This window comes from Rhipicephalus sanguineus, chromosome 4 (genome assembly GCF_013339695.2).
Source record: "Rhipicephalus sanguineus isolate Rsan-2018 chromosome 4, BIME_Rsan_1.4, whole genome shotgun sequence".
Lineage (NCBI taxonomy): Eukaryota > Metazoa > Arthropoda > Arachnida > Ixodida > Ixodidae > Rhipicephalus > Rhipicephalus sanguineus.
In genome coordinates, this window is record NC_051179.1 from 35,978,547 (window position 1) to 35,997,852 (window position 19,306).

The 19,306-nt window shown below is 47.8% G+C and overlaps 2 protein-coding genes across 2 annotated transcripts; both read left to right on the forward strand.

Annotated features, from left to right (window-relative positions):
- Positions 1–4,832: 4,832 nt before the first annotated feature.
- Positions 4,833–14,293, forward strand: LOC119389783 (solute carrier organic anion transporter family member 4A1). Its single transcript, XM_037657172.2, has 9 exons — positions 4,833–5,147; positions 6,394–6,669; positions 7,719–7,821; positions 8,546–8,645; positions 10,317–10,438; positions 10,745–11,188; positions 12,208–12,297; positions 13,299–13,497; positions 14,092–14,293. Exons 1-9 carry the CDS (start codon positions 4,833–4,835, stop codon positions 14,291–14,293), a joined length of 1,851 nt encoding a protein of 616 aa, XP_037513100.2.
- A 476-nt stretch (positions 14,294–14,769) lies between these two features.
- LOC125758217 (solute carrier organic anion transporter family member 4A1-like) lies at positions 14,770–18,715 on the forward strand. The gene is made up of 3 exons (XM_049415164.1): positions 14,770–15,089; positions 15,599–15,801; positions 18,461–18,715. The coding sequence occupies exons 1-3, from the start codon at positions 14,861–14,863 to the stop codon at positions 18,713–18,715; spliced, it is 687 nt and encodes a 228-aa protein (XP_049271121.1). The 5' UTR covers positions 14,770–14,860.
- Positions 18,716–19,306: the final 591 nt, after the last annotated feature.

A 19,306-nucleotide genomic window follows, 5' to 3' on the forward strand; every position in this document is an offset into this window, starting at 1 on the left:
CGCAAGAAGTGGTTTCTTCTTTAATTCTGCCGCTGCGTTTAATTTGGGCTCGTTTTCGCATTTTCCTAACTAGATAAGCGCCAACAGCTGAATTATATAAACGCAACACGTAATTGGTTTTGACACGAGTGCCTTCCGTTTGAACAAAACGATCTAACGTGACGCATGGATCAGCGCTGTAAGGCGAGCTAGAAAAAAAAAAGAACAAGAACGAGAAATGCAAGACAAAAGAAAGAATTAAAAACGGGAAAAGAAAGAGAGTGGCGTTCAAAGACACTTTTTCCTGGGGCCGCGTTAAACCGGGCTCACAAAGGAACAGTTCTTCGCTTAGGATTGCGCGTTGCTCGGAGAACCGCTCAGTTAAGTGCGGCACATGTGCCTTACCCGCGCGCTAGTTTTAAGTGTGCGAGTACGCTAGTTGATTTAATTATCCGTTGACAACGGTTTCTTGGATTTTAATTTCATCGAGCGGTGTGTAGGCCCCACGTCTTCTTGACACCGGCAAATCTTGCAGGTTTCTTTTGATGTTGCTGCAGCTGTTGGTCGTGTCGTGTTCCCATCACTGGTCGACCAGTACATCTCCGAAGATCTTAAAGTGACATTCATTCCTGGCTACTTTAGTAAATGAAATCAAAGCTCTATTTCTCTCTCTCTCTCTCGTGACAATTACAGTAGCCACGGAGCAGAAGCCACATTCAGAAAGTGGCGACAGCGCGCTGTCGAGTGTGCTGCCTCTTCTGAAAACGAAGACCATATATTGTTATTCTTACCCGGTTCTGTTGAGCATTACGTGCATTCGTTCAGAGGCTGCAACCAGGCATGCATACAAAATGAATTGTCAGTATGGGAGTGAAATACGCGCCCGTTAGCGAGAGCCTTTCCAAAGATAGGCATCATACTTAACCAGAGTGAAGTGCACCGTAAACATTAGCAAATCAATTCAAAACAGTTCAGCTCCAACCTGTGCGACAACTTTCGGCAAAATCAAGTTCTTTAGAGTATGTCGTTAAGACGTCTTTGATTACCTATTAACATTTCGCAGTGTGGAATTAGCTATTACCACAACCCACATCATGAGTTGATGCTTGTCATATAGAAAAGATGCTGAAATTCAGGACAGGTTCATGGTTGAGACTGTCTTAAACTTCGTGTCACAGCTCGTTACGACGTCATGATGTCAGATTTCGGGAAAGCCTTCTCGATCCATAATAATTATTTCCGAATAGAGACGTTCATTATATATGCGTGCTACAGCTGGAGTAACTTTCAATTGCAACTGCGTTTCACCTAAGGTAGCATACAACGACAGCACATTTTCTAGTCGGCGAGCTGGTCGCTGTGAGAACGTAATAAAAACGTCATAGCACGTGGCTGCTTCATTGCGCACTACTTTATCAGTAAACACGCAGCGTGCACGTCACAGAGGTTATATATGCCTCGTTCGCGAATATGGTAAACAAGACGTCTCGCAAGAGCTTAGTGCCCCTAATAAAATAAAGCCGAGCGGCACGACAGTTCTTGTAATTCAACGAAAAAAAAAAAAAAACTCATGCCCCTCTTGATTCTATCGTTATAGCCTCGTGTGTGCTTTCTTGGTTAATCCAAAAAAAAAAAACATGGCTGATCCCTCCGTCATAGGAATCGGTATAACACGAAAGTGAAACGTGTCTTCATAGAAGTAGTGCTTATGATATATGAGAGCTTGTACAATGTCTATTCGTGTTTGGCAGCTATAGCACCGTTTGACGTGGATGCACCCATGTTGACAGCATGTCTCTATCGCGACGACTAACGCCCATGATCATGATAAAACAGTTGAGGTAGGTGACGGTGTGAACATATATTTGGACACAGCGAATCGTGAATCGCGCGCAAGGATGATATCAACAAGCTCATAATCAACACTGGTACCCGGTATGCACTTCTTCAAAGCGTCGTCAATTAAGGAGAGAAACGGCACGGTGTGCGCTTTCTAGTAATGGGTAGCCGACGCCTGTGCTCATGCATACATAACACACACTGCACTTCAGCAACGCGGGAGGAGGTTCGTAGCCTGAGCCGCAAACGCGTGCGTCCCGCTGGCCTCTGTCTCGCAGGCGCTGCTCTCGCTCCACCAAGGCACGACATTCGCCCGTCGAAATCGCGTCCTTTCTGCAACGCATATTGCAGCAGTTTTGTTAGTCGGTGCTCTCGCATTTGAAGCAGTCGGCGGCAGAGAAATCCCGTTCGTGCACGTGGAAGCTGCACTACTCCGATGAGCCGACGCACGCTAACACGAATCCAAAGGCAAAGAACGTAACTGCGTCAAGGGTTCCTCGGCGACGCCAGCGCGGCCAGTCTACCTCTCTGGTATCGAGACGCTTTAACCATGACCTCCGATATCACTTGCAATCTCGGAGTAAGCGCTAGTAAGTGTCGATCGTGAAGCATTACTTCTTTCCACCTCTCACAGACGGCGGCACCGCCCCGCTCCGCCCGCCGCGAAAGAGAATGTGTGAAAGATATAAGGCGCGTTCGCGCCGTGCCTAGCATCTCCCGAATTGGCTTAGTCGGTAGAGCGTCGGGCGCTTGCCGTCGCGGCCGCAACGTCGTGGGTTCGATTCCCAGCGGGGTATCTTTTTCTTGGTTTTTTTCTTTCTCACCCGTTGGCGTCCATTTTATCAACGTCATATCCGTGACGGATGTACTTGGTGGACCCCGGCATAAAACACTTTCGTGTTAAAAACGGCAGGAAGTGGAAGATGGAAGCTGCGACGAAAAAATCCGTAAACAGGCGGTGGGTGCTCGAGCCAACGTTTCGACAAGTGGACTTGTCTTCTTCAAGGCTGGAACTGATTTCCTTAGCTATCGTGTGTATATGCTTTGTGCCCTCTCCAAAAGAGGGGAGAAGGGGTGGGGAGGGGGGTGGAGAGGCCACCGCGACGACTGGGTGAGTCATAAGGAACAAAAAAAAAGGGGGGGGGGGGACGGGAGGGTGTACGTTTCGCTGAATGATTGTCAATGGAAGCACGTGGCATTTTAACAATAGTAGGTTCGAAATGCCTAGAAGAAGGGATTAACTCTCATTCGTTTTCGTTGTGTATGTACCATATCGAATAGATTCCAGAGCCCCCTTAGAAACGTTAATGCCTACTGGCTGGAGTGTATTGAACTTGTGAATAAGGTATGACTCTGTATATTTTTCTGTCTCTTGGGGACCGGAAGTTTGACTGAAGTATGTAAAGTTTGAGATCTTCGAAGTTGTGACCTGCTACATTAAAATGCTGTGCCACTGCTTTGGGTAACTTTTTCGCTGTGTCCGCGCGATGCCCGTTTAATCTAACATTAACAGGTTGTCCCGTTTCGCCAATGTACCGTTTTTGACAATATGAACATTCGATCATGTAGATAACGTTTGATAACGTCATATTGTCAAAAACGGTACATTGGCGAAACGGGACAACCTCAGCTCACCCGGCTTGCTACTCCAGGTAACATACATACTGATGACATGCACTCTCAAACAACACGTACAGTCACAGACGCTCAAATACACAAAAAAAAATTATTCAAAGGGTTTCGTTGAGGCCTGTCGACTTCAGAAACACCAGCAGCGCTTTTTTAAAGACGATAGTCTTTCTTGGGATACTTAAACGGAGAAATTTTGGTCTGTCTTTCTGTCTGTCTTTCTGTTTGTCGGCACGTCCCTCGATTCAGCCACTCGGCCAAAGTTGAACCACTTGCCCAAGGGCCAGCCTTCTTGAACTGGTACGGCTGTTCATACTTGTGAACGTTGTCGATCAAAAAGTAAATATCATGCATATCTGATGTGCAAGATCATTAGGTAAGTATCAGATGGCGTGTTCCTTTAATAGAAAATGCATACATACGTAATTTTAAGGACCCAAGTTTCTTAAGCTGCGCTGAAATTTGCCTTCCTCCGTGCCCTCCACACGAGCTCATTGTTGTGTTTCGGTTTCGGTTCTGTATTACACTGTACGAATGCCATGGGTTGGTGTTGAAAAACTTTAGATTTGAGAAGGCCAAGAAGGTGAAAAAAAATATTTAAAAAATGAAAAAGCAGCGTTGTGGGCGGCCTTCAGGCTGCCGGTTGTGGGCGCCGCTCTGGCATTCCTGTTTTACCCAGGCGACGTGTAAATAAAAGAGTGTGTGGAGAGTACTCGTTGAGTGCGGACGTTTCTTCTGCTTCAGAGCTTCGCGCCAAAACGCGTGTTCGGGCTGGCTGGCGTCCCCACCGGTCGCGTTGGTCACCGCCGGTCTTCGCCTGCTGCTGCGCCGGGACTACCAGCACGCAACACAGCACTCATGTTTCCCGACGTATTGCCAGATGGCGTCCATATCTCACACAGCGCCTCTTCTATCGTCTTTACACGACATTTGCAGCGAAGCACGCAGATACGCGGCCAATTTTTTACGCATAAACGCGCAGGCGGTCTTTTGTTAACCTGTCAATCCCTGCAGTGGTTATGCTCCACGAACGCTCGAGGCAATACGAACCGCAAAAGCATAAATGGAAGACAAAGAAACGAAGAAGAAGAAACGAGACGATTGCGCGTGCAGCACGTGCATCTTCAGCGCTGACGCCCGTACAAGGTCGTATCGGCAGCCACCTTGTTCTTCACTGTCCTTTCTACGCTACTCCACTGACGTGAGTAAACCTCAACGTTGATTTATGCCCTTTCTAGCTACCCCGTGTCGTGGCTTCGAGATCTACAACGTGCACGGTGCCCGCTACTTTCGTTGGAGGCCGTAGCTCACGTATACTTTTCATACATGCAAGGTGCGGCCGGGTGCTCCTATTGCCTCGTCCACTGGGCTCCTTCCAGACAAGCATGTGGCCAGGAGAGAACCTAACTTCGGATTTTTCCGTCTCGTCCTTCGGCCTGGCGGTGCCGCAGCTGGTCGAGGGTTCGCATCCGCATCCGCAGCAGCAGCAGCAGCTCGAGCCATCGGGCAGCAACCACGACGTGAACTGCGGCATGCTCGGCTTGTACCCGTCCTTCCTGCAGGGCTACCGCACGCACCGGTGCTACCTCATGTGCCTCTGCGTGCTCGGCATGACGCAGGGCTTCGTCGTCAACGGCCTGGTCTCCGTGGTGACGCCCACCATCGAGAAGCGCTTCCAGCTGCTGGGCATCGAAGTCGGGGCAAGTAGACGAATTTTGTCACCATTCTGAGAGGCACTTTATTGCGTCACTGTATGCGATGAATTGATGTGCAGGGACTTATAGGAAACGACAAGAAAATATATAGGTAAACTGTATTGCGCGGCTACACGCGATATATGACCCTTGTCGAAAGCTGTTGCTCCTCCGACCGAAACAGTTGCGTACTGAAGCGAGGATCGCCGCAGAGTGGTTGAATAGGAGCCGATATGGCTTCCGTTGATATCCGCGCACCGAATCTTGCAGCTCGCGTTATCATAATGGAACGAGAAGCAACGCATGCGTTGTTCATCACGCCAGCGTTGTGAATGCCAGTATTCGCGGTCGTCGAGTGAGACGTGTGTTTTACCTCTGTGCGTAGACACATCTCATTGATTTAATTAGTACGCTAATGTTAATTGCAGTATTTAAAGCTGATACAACTACGCTACTCTTTGTAGCTCATTTAATGCATTGTTGGCGCCATCGGTGCTTGTCTTTCCGGGCGAAACTGTGGATTCTTTTACGAAGCGCGTTATCTTTTCAATTATTACACTGTGACAACCGAAGATAAGTCTTCTACGTCCAAGTCTTATATGTATTCTCTTATTACGAAGAGTCACAGTACTGTCGTCAATGAGTCTTTTCTTTGCGATGGCATCATAGTATATGTAGGTATCCAGGGCCTATCAACATCGTTCTACTTCTTGCTCTTACTTTCTCATGTTCTAGTACGTAGTTAAGCCTGTCGTACTACTCGTTAACGTGTACAAGTTGCCGTATAACCTCACAATACACTAGAGGGAAATCTGGCGCTAGTGTCCATGAAAGTTGCAACGCATGGCGTTTCAGCCAGCATGGGAATGATGGGTAGTACATGGATTTCCCTAAGCTTCGTTCTTTCGGCCCCGTGTGGCCTGTATCCACATACGCAAGACGAAGTTCAGCAAAAGTTCAGCAGTCACAATTCAACACCTTGGCCCTTTTAGGCTAACCAAATCAAATCAGCTCGCGAGGTACAAAACGAGCCATTCTTTCATCCGTAACGTAAGCCAAAACACAACAACAAACCAATCCACAAGTGAGTTCGAAGCCGCAAGCACGAAGACTATAGGCAAATCCATGTACTACCCATAATTCCCGTAGTGGCTAAACGATCGCAGCGCCACAGTCCTCTCGTAAATATTGTAGGCAACTCTATGCGAGTTGCGACCCGCCCCTTGACAACGTGCTCTGTGGCACATCGTAGATGATCCAGAGCATGTTCAACGTGGCGTCATGCATCATGACAACGCCCGTCAGCTACCACGGGGGCGTCGGCCACAAGCCGGTCATAATGGGCATCGGCGCTCTCATTGTGGCCACCGGCTCCATGGTGTTCGCCTCCCCGCACTTCCTGGCGCCGCCGTACATATCGCTGGGCAGCGGTTCCACCGACGTCTGCCCCCAGCGGGGCCCAGGAAAGTGCGGCGCCCTGGCACGGTCCGGCGCAACCAGCGCCAACTCCTTCAAGTACTTCTTCATGGTACGAACAGTGCTTCGTGCACCGTGCCGCGCGCAGGGAGAAACGCGGTGTGACGTTTGCATATAGCGACACATTAATTTGTGGAGTTTCAGGAGAATGGTAAATGCAAGGTGATTAATCAAGCACGTGTTCCAATGCCTAACCGACACTAAGGGAATGGAAAAATGTGGGATAGATGGAATACAGAACGAAAAATAGATACAACAACAAAGAGCAGTTAAGGTGAACACACAGAACATGAACACGCGCTTAGTCCACAAGCGTTCGTGAAGTCCAGTCGACTTTGGGAAGCACAATCTGGAGCTTTTGTGACCTTACGCATGTAGCTATGCGTGGGCCAAGGTCTCAGGTCTTTTCGTCCGAAAATAATCTCCCATCATGCATGGGGGCGGAGTTTAGCTTCTAGAACACATCTTCGAATTTTGATGGATGCCAACTTGCGCCGCTGAGGCGTATCAATCAATCAATCAATCAATCAATCAATCAATCAATCAATCAATCAATCAATCAATCAATCAATCAATCAATCAATCAATCAATCAATCAATCAATCAATCAATCAATCAATCAATCAAAATTGATCGGCGGTAAAAAACAACTCGATCACTGAACTGAGCTTTGTTTATGGATTACCTGCACTAGCCAACAGTAGCCGAAAGTAGCCGAAATCGCCAACAGTTAACAAACACTGGTCAACGTCAGCCTTCAATTAGCTATCTTGCGCCAACATTAGCAAGGACTAGTCGACGTGAGCCATCATTTGGCCTGTAGTAAGTGAGTAAATACGGTAGTTGAATTTGATCAGGAATATTGACCGTAGCCTGTGACATGATGTGGGTGGAAGTGGCCAAGGAAGACCTATGCCTTCGAAAAAAAAAAATCCTAACAACGTGATAAGGGCGTACATTTGCATCCCATACCTTTTGTTCTTAGTTATGAGCTTTGTTCATGATGTGGGCTGAACTATACCGTAACTGGAGGGGAGAGGAGGAGGAAGAGAGGGGACAAAGAGGTCTCCTGCACGTAAATGTGGCTCCTCCTTGACGCAGGTGGGGCACGCGCTGCATGGCGTCGGCTCGTCGCCATTCTTCACCCTCGGCGTGGCTTACCTGGACCAAAACACGCCATCGGCCAGCGCGTCTATCTACATGGGTAACTACACAACCTTGGCTATACAAGCCAACGCGAGCATTACGAAGTGGCAGAACGCTCATGTTTCGAACTAATGTTAAACGCTGTCTCGCTGTGATTACAGAAGTCTAGAACTCTGCTCCAACGCGGATTGTGACTGCAAACAAAGCAGCAAAAGAATAACTGGGCGAGGAAATATTTTGCAGCACATGAGAAGAACTCGGAAACAATTTCGCTCAGCTAAAAGCGCGAAACTCGCGGAACTGTCAGTCTCTGTTCGCTGTTTTTTCTGCACTGTTTCTGACATGCCGTCATTATATTAAATGTAAGGTGTAAGGTGCAAATTCAAGCGAGATAAAGTGCGATTTTATAATGGCATCATCACTTCAAGCGATATTGTTATCTTAAAAATATTAGCTCTTCTACGCGCAGATTCAGTAACTATAAAAAAATCACGCCATCTCCCGCTAAAGAGGACCATGAGGTGATGCGAAGCAGCGTTTCAGCATGTCGATCCCGCGTTTCAGAGGGCAAGTGGAGAGGGGGAAAGGGAGAGGAATAAAAGGGAGTGGAAAAGGGGAGTAGAGGGGAAGCGGAGAGGGGAGGGAGAGGGTGTGCGTGGAGAGGGTTTGCGCATGCGCAGTAAGGGTGGTCACGCCGCACACCACCGGTTTGAACTCCGCCGTAAGATGCTTCGCATCTAATAGAGATTTGCAAAATGCCGATCTGAGATTTTTTCCCGCAGGTATATTTTACGCCACGTCCGTCCTGGGACCTGCCATGGGCTTCATCCTTGGCGGTTACTTCCTTTCGAAATACACCGACATAACCGCCGATTCTTCGAAGTGAGTTCGGCTATTCGGGACCGCGTTGTGAGCACTATGATGCAATGAATTTCGGTAGGATATGTTACATACGGGGCGCCGTCCCATATGGCGCGCCACGAAAGAAAACAAACGTTTGAACAGGGAGCGTGGGTCCGTGGCGACATGGTTGAATGGCTAGACGGAGTGAAATCTGCCGCGTTACCATTTTACCATCAGGCGTTGTGTGGTCGCGTACGTGGGCATACGTTTATCGGGTCGGGGAGCTACTATATTTTAAGTGGCCTCAGAAGTGGGCCCGTCCTAGGAATAGTACAATGCTGGACTGCACTTAAGCGGCGAGACCAACCACGCAGGTGTACGACACCAGAAAACTCGGGAAACAAGATATGAAAAGGCTTGATATATTAAAGGAATTGTGCGCATTATGGAGTACACTCGTCACACTAGTATATTCTGGTACCTTTCGAAGTTTTGCTGCGCAGTAGGGCAGAGAAGAATCAGTAACCTCGCACACCTATGGATGTATAAACTACATATAAGCAGTTAAAAAAAACGCATGAGATGTTTACGGAAATGCAATTGACGTTTGGTTTGTCATTTCGTTTTTACCTGGGACGGCTCACTACTCTGCCGTAGTGGAGTACGTGTACTCTAAATCGTCAGCCATTTTTCTGAACGCACATTCGGAAAGCTGCATACGGCTCTCCCATATATGGTACGCCGTATTATCAATCGTTCAGATTTTGTTCAAAACGCAATGACGGAACTTCATACTACTCGTGTAGAAGCTTATACAGATTTAATCCGCCGTCGTAGCATAGTTGGTGGGGGTATCGTGCTGCTCAGCTCGAGGACACGGGTTTGATCCACGGCTACGGATGCCGCATTTCGATGGGGGTGAAATGCAAAGAACAACCACGTGCTCAGATTCAGGTGCACGTGCAAGGAACCCCAGCTGGTTAAAATTAATCTCGAGTTCCCCTCCATGGCGACAAGTTTACACTGGAAAGCAGCCACTGGTCTAGAAATAGTGTGCTTGTCGTGCTAACGGTCTTCAAGTTTACAAAGCGATTTGCGGAAAGCTTCTTCGGCTTTACGTGTACGGTGTGCGAACGCCCGAGGTTGTGGCATACGTTAGCCTTGTCTGACACAGAAACTGAATAATATGCAGCAAGGGTTTGCGGACGGTAGTCAACGCCAGTCGTTTAGATGGGGCAGGTGTGTCACTAGGCATCAATGTGGGTGCGAACAGGCATCGGCGTGCGCAGAGTTCTCCTATGGGGGGGGGGGGGGGGGGGGGAGGCAGATGCAGTTTAATCGCAGACCCCCCCCCCCTCCCCCGCTCTTTCTGATTCCGTCTCACTGAGGCCCTTACGATCATACAGCAGCGTAAAGACTGAGCATTATTATGAAGGGGAGGGCAGTCAACAACCCCCCCCCCCCCCCCCCCCCCGTGACCCTTCTGTGCGCACGCCGATGTGAACATGCCACGGCTTCAATGCGGGCCCTGTGCAAATTGTATGTCTTAACGTCCAGCAAATCTGCAATTGCTTTTGTGAGTTCGTTGTTACGGCCGATTTCTGACGAAAGAACGATCAACCATCATTTTTTGCCATATTTCTATTGAGCCGTTCAATCTGTACTGAAAGGGAGTTAAGGTATAATATTGTCTTTCTTTCCCTCGTTCAGGCTAGGCATGGACCCTTCGAGTGCCAACTGGGTGGGCGCTTGGTGGCTCGGCTTCTTCTGCGCCTCCATTGTCACCTTCCTCACCGCCTTTCCCATCGCGAGCTTTCCAAGGGCGTTACCGAGTACGACAAAGACAAAAACTTTTCTATACTAACAAATTTGTTGTACTTGCCCGTGTTTCTTAATGCGTGCCAGATCAAACTGTGTGATCTAAGAATAAGATATATTTGCGAGAAAATGAGCGAACCTTTCAACTGAACGTTTCAATCGTTCATAACGCATCCTTGATAGTCTGCGCACAAGTACTTTTGGTGCTTGAGAGCTGCACATAAATGTCTCTACTGCACACCAGTGTAGGTATTAGGTAGATATTCATGTTTGCACGACTGTAAATGCATACCGCAAATTCCCACCCTTTATTGGCGCAGCTGCCGTAGAACGGGCGAGAGATCTGTCGAGGCTGCAGAAAGAGAAGGCGATGAAATCCCAGAAGCAGGCGCCGAGCGAAGCCGATGCGCAAGCTGCACCAAAGGTCCAGGCTATACCAGATGCCCGGACTACTACGCAGGCCACCGAAGCTCCTCCGGCTGTCCGTGGAGCTAGGACTACACCGGTCATCCAGGCTAGTCCGGCTATCCAGGTTACTCAGTACACACAGGCTACTCGGGGCAACCAGGTTATCCTGGACACCCAGAATAAGCCGGGTTCTCAAGACGCGCAGGGGGCAGCTGACCACGATGCCTCTCAGGATATGCAGATCGCGATGGAGCCGATTGTTGGGAAGGCGCACAACAGAAGCCTCGTAAACCACATCAAGAGGCTCATATGCAACCCTATCTTCGTCTGCCTCACGCTCGCTGCGTGCGCTGAAAGTGAGTCGACTGGCCAGCAGTTTTTCTTAGCGTTAGCAGTACTACAGGATTGACGGTTGTATTAAATAGCTGCCTTCGCACTCTAAATAAGTTGGTAGAATAGTTGGCACGTGCTCGGTGTTCCACCCCTTGGCTGCGCCATTGAGACAGGGCGTGCAAACACAGACATGTGTCTGTGTCTGCACGCCCTGTCTTTTCAACATGTACTGTAGCCCAAATAAACATGAGTCAGATTTGATAACTAGTATTGTTCTTTAGATACGACCATTTTCCCACCTATTTACATTCAGCATCAGAGTAAACTGGGGTAGCCGATATTGAAGGTCACATTTTGAGAAAAAAAAAAAAGCTCGAACTGGGCACACCACGTAATGCGTCTGATGATTACCGGTGGTCAGATAGAGTGACGGAATGGGCGCCAAAAAAACGAAAAGCGCGGCAAGCACGGAAGAAAGTTAGGTGGGCTGATTAAATTAGAAAATTTGCAGGCCAAAATCGAATCAGCTCGTCAAGACAGGGTAAATGAGAGATCATTGGTAGAGGCCTTCGGCCCGTGGTGAGCATAAACAATGGTGATAATGATGACGGATATTCATCCAACAATACCCGTTAAAGGCGTGAATATTGCAGAGACTCTGGGTTTCAGGGCGGATTGAAGTACTAACTGGCCAGCGGTTGATTTAAGCAAGGGATGTTTAAAATATTTGTGGAAATAGAAGCAGTAATGAGATCGACAGAACAGGAGTAGCTAGAGGAACACGTAGAAGTACATTGTAGAAAACAGGAAGCTTGCATGAGAGAAAGGAACGAAGACAGTACACATAAGACCATGATAGCTGGAGTAACAGATGTTTGCAACGAACAGTCTAGGTGGATTTTCTGGCCTCCACTCCGATTCAAAAGGGATACTGTTGGAAACATCATTATCGAAACCTCGGTCATGAATATATTAGTTGCTGTCTGTGCTATCGGGTCAAATTTAGTCACCATTGTCATGAACTCTGGTTGCTTATTCGCAGCGATGATCGCGTCCGGGCTCACCGGATTCGCAACGAAGATTTTCATCTCCATGTTTGGCATCTCATCTAGCCAGGCGTCCACCCTTCTAGGTGGGCTAACGCTGCACCGCGGAGAAACTGAACGTCGCAGCGACAAAACTGCTGTTCTCTGAACGCGCAGTCACCTGTTTACAGTTACCATTGCTGTTCTTACGCGTCGACACGCAGTATTTACGAAACATGCTGACTGATGTAGATTTTGTCTTATTCTACACGATCTTAAGCTTCTGTACGATGATACAATTGATACGTAGCGCCATAGCGGTATCTTTGATACAGCTAAAAGGTTAAATATGTTTTGCCAGTGTGGTAATTTTATGTCTTTATATGGTTTTTTATGTCGCCTTATTTGGTCACCGTAACGCGTTTTCGAACCTCTGTCATATAATCCTAAACGAACGCGTAAGAGGCCTCTAGATGTCGCAGCACTCGACACGCTGCTGTCTCCGATAAGTGAAATGACTTTAACAATGTCTCTTATTGCGTCATGCTAGTCATCAGCTTTATCGATTTCAAATTTCTCGAATGCGAATTACTTTTGGCACTTCTCTATAAACAAGACATTCGGTATTTTTTTGGCTGTGTTATCTTTTGCAAACTAAATGTTTTACCTCATTTAACATTTTACTCATTAGCAACCAGAAGACATTGCTCTGTATAGTTACCTTAATACGATTATCACAGCTGCCTACGTTACTTGTTTTGAGTATTTAATGATTTAGAGAGAGCTATAACTGAAGACTTGGAGTATGTTCGAGGCAGTGACATAGTGAAGAATGAAATAACGCGTCCCCACGATTCCTCGGTTGCAGTTATAATCACTTAAAACATTGTAATTTTGTTCGATAACACTTGAATGTTTTTGTACACATGTTTGTCTCTGTCTAATAAAATGATTGTTCGCAACGTATTGCAGTTCGGCGCTGTAGATTATTTCGATGGCGTTGGATCAGGTGACCTTCACAGCCTTTTGATTCCATCAGCTGTGTTCTCTCGTGCACGACAAACTGCTCTGCCTGTGACTCGATCCGCACTGCGCATGCGCACTGCAGGCATCGTATCTGTGCCGAGTGCTTGCGGGGGAACCCTGCTGGGAGGCTACGCCATTACGAAGTTGAACCTCAAGTCGTCCACGATCGTGCGCTACTGCGTCGTGCTGTCCTTCGTACCGTGGTTCACGCTCTTCGTGTTCATGCACTCCTGCCCCAGCAGTCATAGCGCACTTGTCAACATCAGCACCTGGGGCGAAGAGTAAGGATCCACTGAGCGTTGTTTCGTGATGTAAGGTCTCGTTTACGGGTGTCAAATTACGGGAGGGGTTAGAATATAACTCTCAAGCTAAATATTACTTCAAGGTCCAATGCATTCTGGACAGAAAGCGTTATGTTCGAGGGTGTTACACTTGAAGGTAGAAATATGTCTACAAACAGGTTTTGTGGATGAACTATAAACGCACGCGTTGCGATTGACCTGACAGCTATGGCAAAGCGCTGCTAGGCGCGTGCTCGGTTCCCAGCCACAGAGGCCGCATTTTGATTGGGCTGAAATACACGACATCCAGCGTACTTACATCTAGGCGCAATGAACTACAGTTTGCCAAAATTGAGTCCTTGGCCACGGCCTACCTCGCAATACCGTGCATTTGGCAGGTACAACCCTAGCATTTAGTCCCAAACTGAAATGAGTTCTTTCAAACTGATTTGATTAACACATAAACTGAAATAGGTTGTTTTAAACAGACTTAAATAACAAATATTTAGAATATGGCCATATCTTTAAGAGCGCGTAGGATCGCTTCCCATAGTCCACGCCGTTACTTTCTTAATGTGGCGATGCTGTGCGCAGCCGGACGCTCACCTTCCGCGACCTGAGGCACAGCTGCAACGGGTACTGCAACTGCTCGGGCGTCGGTTACGACCCGGTGTGTGGGAGCGATAACTTCACTTACTACTCGCCTTGCGTTGCCGGATGCGGCCACGTGAGGAACTTCCGGAAGACTAAGGTAGGCAACCAATTCCGCCTCAGAACACGCAGGTGGCTGACGTAAGCCACGACCGTTTCGCTCGTTGCTAACGTATGCGCTCTTACGGCAATGTTGCTTTCATAATAGCACACAGCCTACATTATCCGACTTCTACCAACACATCACTTAGCCAACACTAGTCATCACTAAGGCAGCACTAGCCAAAATTTGCAATGGGTACTTAGTTATATTCAGCCAATGTCGTAGGCTATTAAGTCAACGCTATCCATCATTAATGATCATTTAGTGAAATCTAATCATTTTGTGACAGGGTTCTATTCTCGACATGTCAAATTCCGCCATATTGTCAAATTTGGTAATGGCAGCATTTTCAGCCAATCAGCGAGGCTGCAGCAGTCCTCTGGACAAATCAGACTTGACTAATGGTGGAATTTAATGACATTGTCCAGAATGCAACCCATAGTCGACATTGGTCAACATTAGCCCGCATTTAACCAACACTGATCGGCAATGGCCATAATTTAGTCAACGTGACCAGCCTGCATCAGTCAATGACGCAATCTTCCTTCGTGCTGCGTCGGTGCGCAGCTGTACGCTCAGTGCACTTGCGTTCGCGGCCCGACGCTGTTCATGGCTTCCCAAGGAGAGACCAACGAGACAGGCTACTACTACATGGCCAGGCGAGACCCGTGCGCCGCCGACTGCGGCCTCATCGTGGTCTACGCCGCCGCCATATTCATCGCACTCTTCTTCACCTTCCTCCTCATCGTTCCCGCCCTGACAGCGCTGCTGCGCGCACTCGACGAGGATATTAAGTCTACCGGAATAGGCGTCAACTATGTCGCCATAAGAATACTGGGTACGTAGGCGTGGTAGCTCAGCTCCTTCTCATGTTATGGCCAATGATGAGATGCCGAGATCTTTCTGCTAGTCGCGGTAGCCAAGTATGACGAAACTCAGCCTTCTTAACTCCTCCGGTCAGTTATTTCACACAGCCAATGTCATCAACCAGAACTTTAAAGATGCTCCTTTCAATAACTTATGGAAATGTGTGAAGCGTGCAGATAGTGTCTATATATCACCTATCATGGTGCGCATGATCCACACGTGGCGTACCAAAAAGGCCAACGTTAATTGCCAGGGTTTCGGATAGGTAAATTGTTTAGGCTTGTTTAATGTTTTTACGTGAGGCTAAGCTCTTTCACAACACACATTTTTGTCGAACCTACAAGCGGGGTACGGAATATCTTGAGTGTTGCAGAACGTAGCAGCCGCACGTTGGGCAAGTGTTCCAAGTGCATGACAACCACAGAGAATCGTTGATCCTGACGTAGCGGAATGTCTACGGATCTGTTGTATTTTTAACAGGCACCATTCCGGGCCCGATATTGTTCGGTCACCTGATCGACCGCAGTTGCGTTCTGTGGGAAGGCACATGCAGCGGTGGCTCGGGCGCCTGTGCCCTCTACGAGAATTCGGCCATGGGCATGAACTTGTTCCGCATTATGCTGAGCGTCAAGTCGGCCTCCATAGTGTTCTTCTTCTGCGCCTCACTGAGCATGAGGACGAAGGTACGCCAACTCGTATCGCTTGAATTCGTGGTAAATATTCCGAATCGTGCCAAGGCCCTCTGTATCAATATGCGATCTTTTAGTCTAGTTATCTCAAGGCTTTCGCCACGAGTCACACGAAGTTGGAACTCTTCGACTGACTTGCAGCTTGGTCGGAGAATTAAAAGCTCAGCGGCTACAGCTGACCGCTCCCACGTATATTTACAGCAGCACGACGTTCTCCTGATTAGGCATACGTTACGATCTGCTTATATAGCTCACGCCTGGCTGATTTTGTCTTAGAAGCAATAAAGTAGAGTTTTCATTGAGAAGCCGTTTTCAACCGGGATTATTCGTCGTGCGTACACCCATCGACGTGGAAGAGTGAATGTCGCAACCGCGGCGATGGCACGCTTATGGTCCGTAAGGTTCATCGTTCATGACGGGCAGCCGTATTTTGCCGGTGGCCACAGAGCAGGTGGAACGAACGACCGCGGTGGCGTTCAACGTGTCTGTTTCGCATGCATGCCGCCAGTTTACTAAAGCAATGAATTGGGCTAGTTGGTGCAATATCATCTTGAAATGCGCTTAGTACAGCAGTTACGGAAGCACTTAAGAACGACGAAGAAAGAACGTACTACGTCTGCTGGATCTCTCTCTCGACCTCATTTAGTCCTTCAGTAAGTGTTATAGTAAGCGCATTTCGACATGATTGTCCCCAATGTACTCTATAAATCATATGCACGTTACAAAAACCTGCACTCCCTTTGCTATACGCGCCGACGGGTGATAAGTGGACTCAAGATTACACAAACTTGTCTATAATCGGGTGCAATAATATGAAAAGATCTGATCTGCAGAAAATGTGGCACGCGAGTGTATTTCACGTAATCGCCCTTCATTAGTGTTAGGTTTTGGCCGCTCATAAGTCGATCGTGCAGACTGGACTGGACGGGACGGCGCAGCACGGTACGTCGTACAAAGCTTCTTTCTCGGCTCTCCCCCTGCCTGGTCTTTCGCTGGGCAATTATCAAGAGAAAGCAAACGGCTTCCTTTGAGCAAGCTTGTCTACCCCGATGGCCGGCATGGGTTGCGGTCAAGCGACCGTTCTCAGAGGTCGGCGGCCCGAATGTGTGGGAAAATGAGGAGGACATCCCCTGCTCTATGCCGTCGCTCGAAGCGACAGTATGCGTGACCCCAACAACGACCGACATGTGCTTTCGCAACAATGCAAGGTCGAATGCATGGGAGGCAGGGTCACGCAAACGCCTTTTCTTTCCCGGAACCATTTAACGACTGGCCCCGCAAGTTCAACTCGATGAGTACGGGAAAATGGCGTGAATGCATCTGGGCTAAGATACCGATGTATTTCGACCGTGAGAATCCCTGAGAGCGTGGGAAGGAGAGAGAGAGCCATGATGGGAAAGAGTGCCAAAACGCCTGTCTGCGCTGTAAAGACACTGCTGTCGAGATTAAGGACAGCCCAGTAGGGAGTGGCTTAATCTGAGGATAAACAGATTGGATAACAGAAGGTTGAGGCGGACCAGCAGTGGCCACCTCCCCTTTTCTTTGTTACCGCAAGGTACTTAAGACTGGACGGAATTCGTTTCCCTTCAGTCTCGGCTGTAATCACTTAACTGATCGATCAGTAAGACACCGTACGATGCAACTTCTGTCTGGGCCGTAACCACTTAGTGGTCGAACAGTGAGACTCGGTTCTTCGTATGTAGTAACAGTGTTCTAGGCTCTAACTTAAGAAAAGTTAAGTAGAAGAGTAAGACGCTGTTGATGTCTATGTTATCATCAGTGTGCTTCGGCAAGATGTACATATGACTGTAAATATTTCGCTACAATATACCTTCAAGTGTTTATTACCTCCAACCTGCCTCCTGCTTCATCGACGTCGATCATCTCCTTGACGGGACTTCAACCCACATCAAGGAGAAAACGAACAAAGGAAAAACATAACTTACAGCAGCACGACGTTCTCCTGATTAGGCATACGTTACGATCTGCTTATATAGCTCACGCCTGGCCGATTTTGTCTTAGAAGCAATAAAGTAGAGTTTTCATTGAGAAGCCGTTTTCAACCGGGATTATTCGTCGTGCGTACACCCATCGACGTGGAAGAGTGAATGTCGCAACCGCGGCGATGGCACGCTTATAGTCCGTAAGGTTCATCGTTCATGACGGGCAGCCGTATTTTGCCGGTGGCCACGGAGCAGGTGGAACGAACGAGCGCGGTGGCGTTCAACGTGTCTGTTTCGCATGCATGCCGCCAGTTTACTAAAGCAATGAATTGGGCTAGTTGGTGCAATATCATCTTGAAATCCGCTTAGTACAGCAGTTACGGAAGCACTTAAGAACGACGAAGAAAGAACGTACTACGTCTGCTTGATCTCTCTCTCGACCCCATTTAGTCCTGTAAGTGTTATAGTAAGCGTATTTCGACATGATTGTCACCAGTGTACTCTATAAATCATATGCACGTTACAAAAACCTGCACTCCCTTTGCTATACGCGCCGACGGGTGATAAGTGGACTCAAGATTACACAAACTTGTCTATAATCGGGTGCAATAATATGAAAAGATCTGATCCGCAGAAAATGTGGCACGCGAGTGTATTTCACGTAATCGCCCTTCATTAGGTTTTTTTTATAACGCCGTGGATCGTTACAGAGCCTCTCTTCAAGCATGCCGACAGGAGGGACACCACCTCAAGCTCAAGAGGCCGAAGATAACAGGCTCTGCAAGCAACAAGGAGATGGTGGCATTGCCAGTGTAGACACCGACGTCAAGGACAAAGGGAGCATAGATGGCGGGGACGAAGTGAGGACAGAGCCCGACGAACCGAATGGACAACCATCGAGCAAAGAAAGACTTATCTCACCTGACAAGAAAGAAAAAAGAAAAAGGAAAGAGAAAAGGCGCTAATTAAACAATCAATAAAATAGACTAATGATGCCTCTCAGGCAATCGAGGTATGCATAGAAATCGAAGAATGGCGGAATCTTTTTTTCTTCCCATTTCGGTCTATATCTTGAATCTTGAATACATAAAAAAGCGGATACAGAATGGAGAAATTGTGTTAATGTTCGGCTCGTATTCGCAAGTTAATTGCGCAAAGAATCGTTCGCAAGCGAAAGGTGATAGGCTTGTGCGGCTCGACAGGCAGGTCCTGCCAGCTTGAAGCAATAAACGCGAGACGTGTGCACGCGAATGCCAGTGAAAAAGGCCGATCAGCTAAAAAATGATTAGAGATTTCCTCTAATATCTAATGAAAGGACATCCATAATGGGAGGGCAGCTTCAGCAGGTGAAATAATCTCTGTCACTACCGGACTAGGGCCTCTCTCAATAACTTCCAATTTACCCCGGCTTTCACGAGCTGATAACATTTTAAAATAAGTTTTGGCCGGAACACACAAGATGATCACAACGTGTTGATAAATGTAAAATATATGAGGTTATATATACAAAAGAATAAACACTTTCTCGTTCGACGTGCAACGATGCTTGAAAGCTT

Excerpts from the sequence above, each read along its gene's own strand:
- LOC119389783 (XM_037657172.2), top strand. The coding sequence starts at position 4,833 with ATGTGGCCAGGAGAGAACCTAACTTCGGATTTTTCCGTCTCGTCCTTC. Across the intron at positions 5,148-6,393 it reads TGCTGGGCATCGAAGTCGGG|ATGATCCAGAGCATGTTCAA; the intron begins GCAAGTAGACGA and ends GGCACATCGTAG. Across the intron at positions 6,670-7,718 it reads CCTTCAAGTACTTCTTCATG|GTGGGGCACGCGCTGCATGG; the intron begins GTACGAACAGTG and ends TCCTTGACGCAG.
- LOC125758217 (XM_049415164.1), top strand. The coding sequence starts at position 14,861 with ATGGCTTCCCAAGGAGAGACCAACGAGACAGGCTACTACTACATGGCC. Across the intron at positions 15,090-15,598 it reads TGTCGCCATAAGAATACTGG|GCACCATTCCGGGCCCGATA; the intron begins GTACGTAGGCGT and ends TATTTTTAACAG. Across the intron at positions 15,802-18,460 it reads CACTGAGCATGAGGACGAAG|AGCCTCTCTTCAAGCATGCC; the intron begins GTACGCCAACTC and ends GGATCGTTACAG.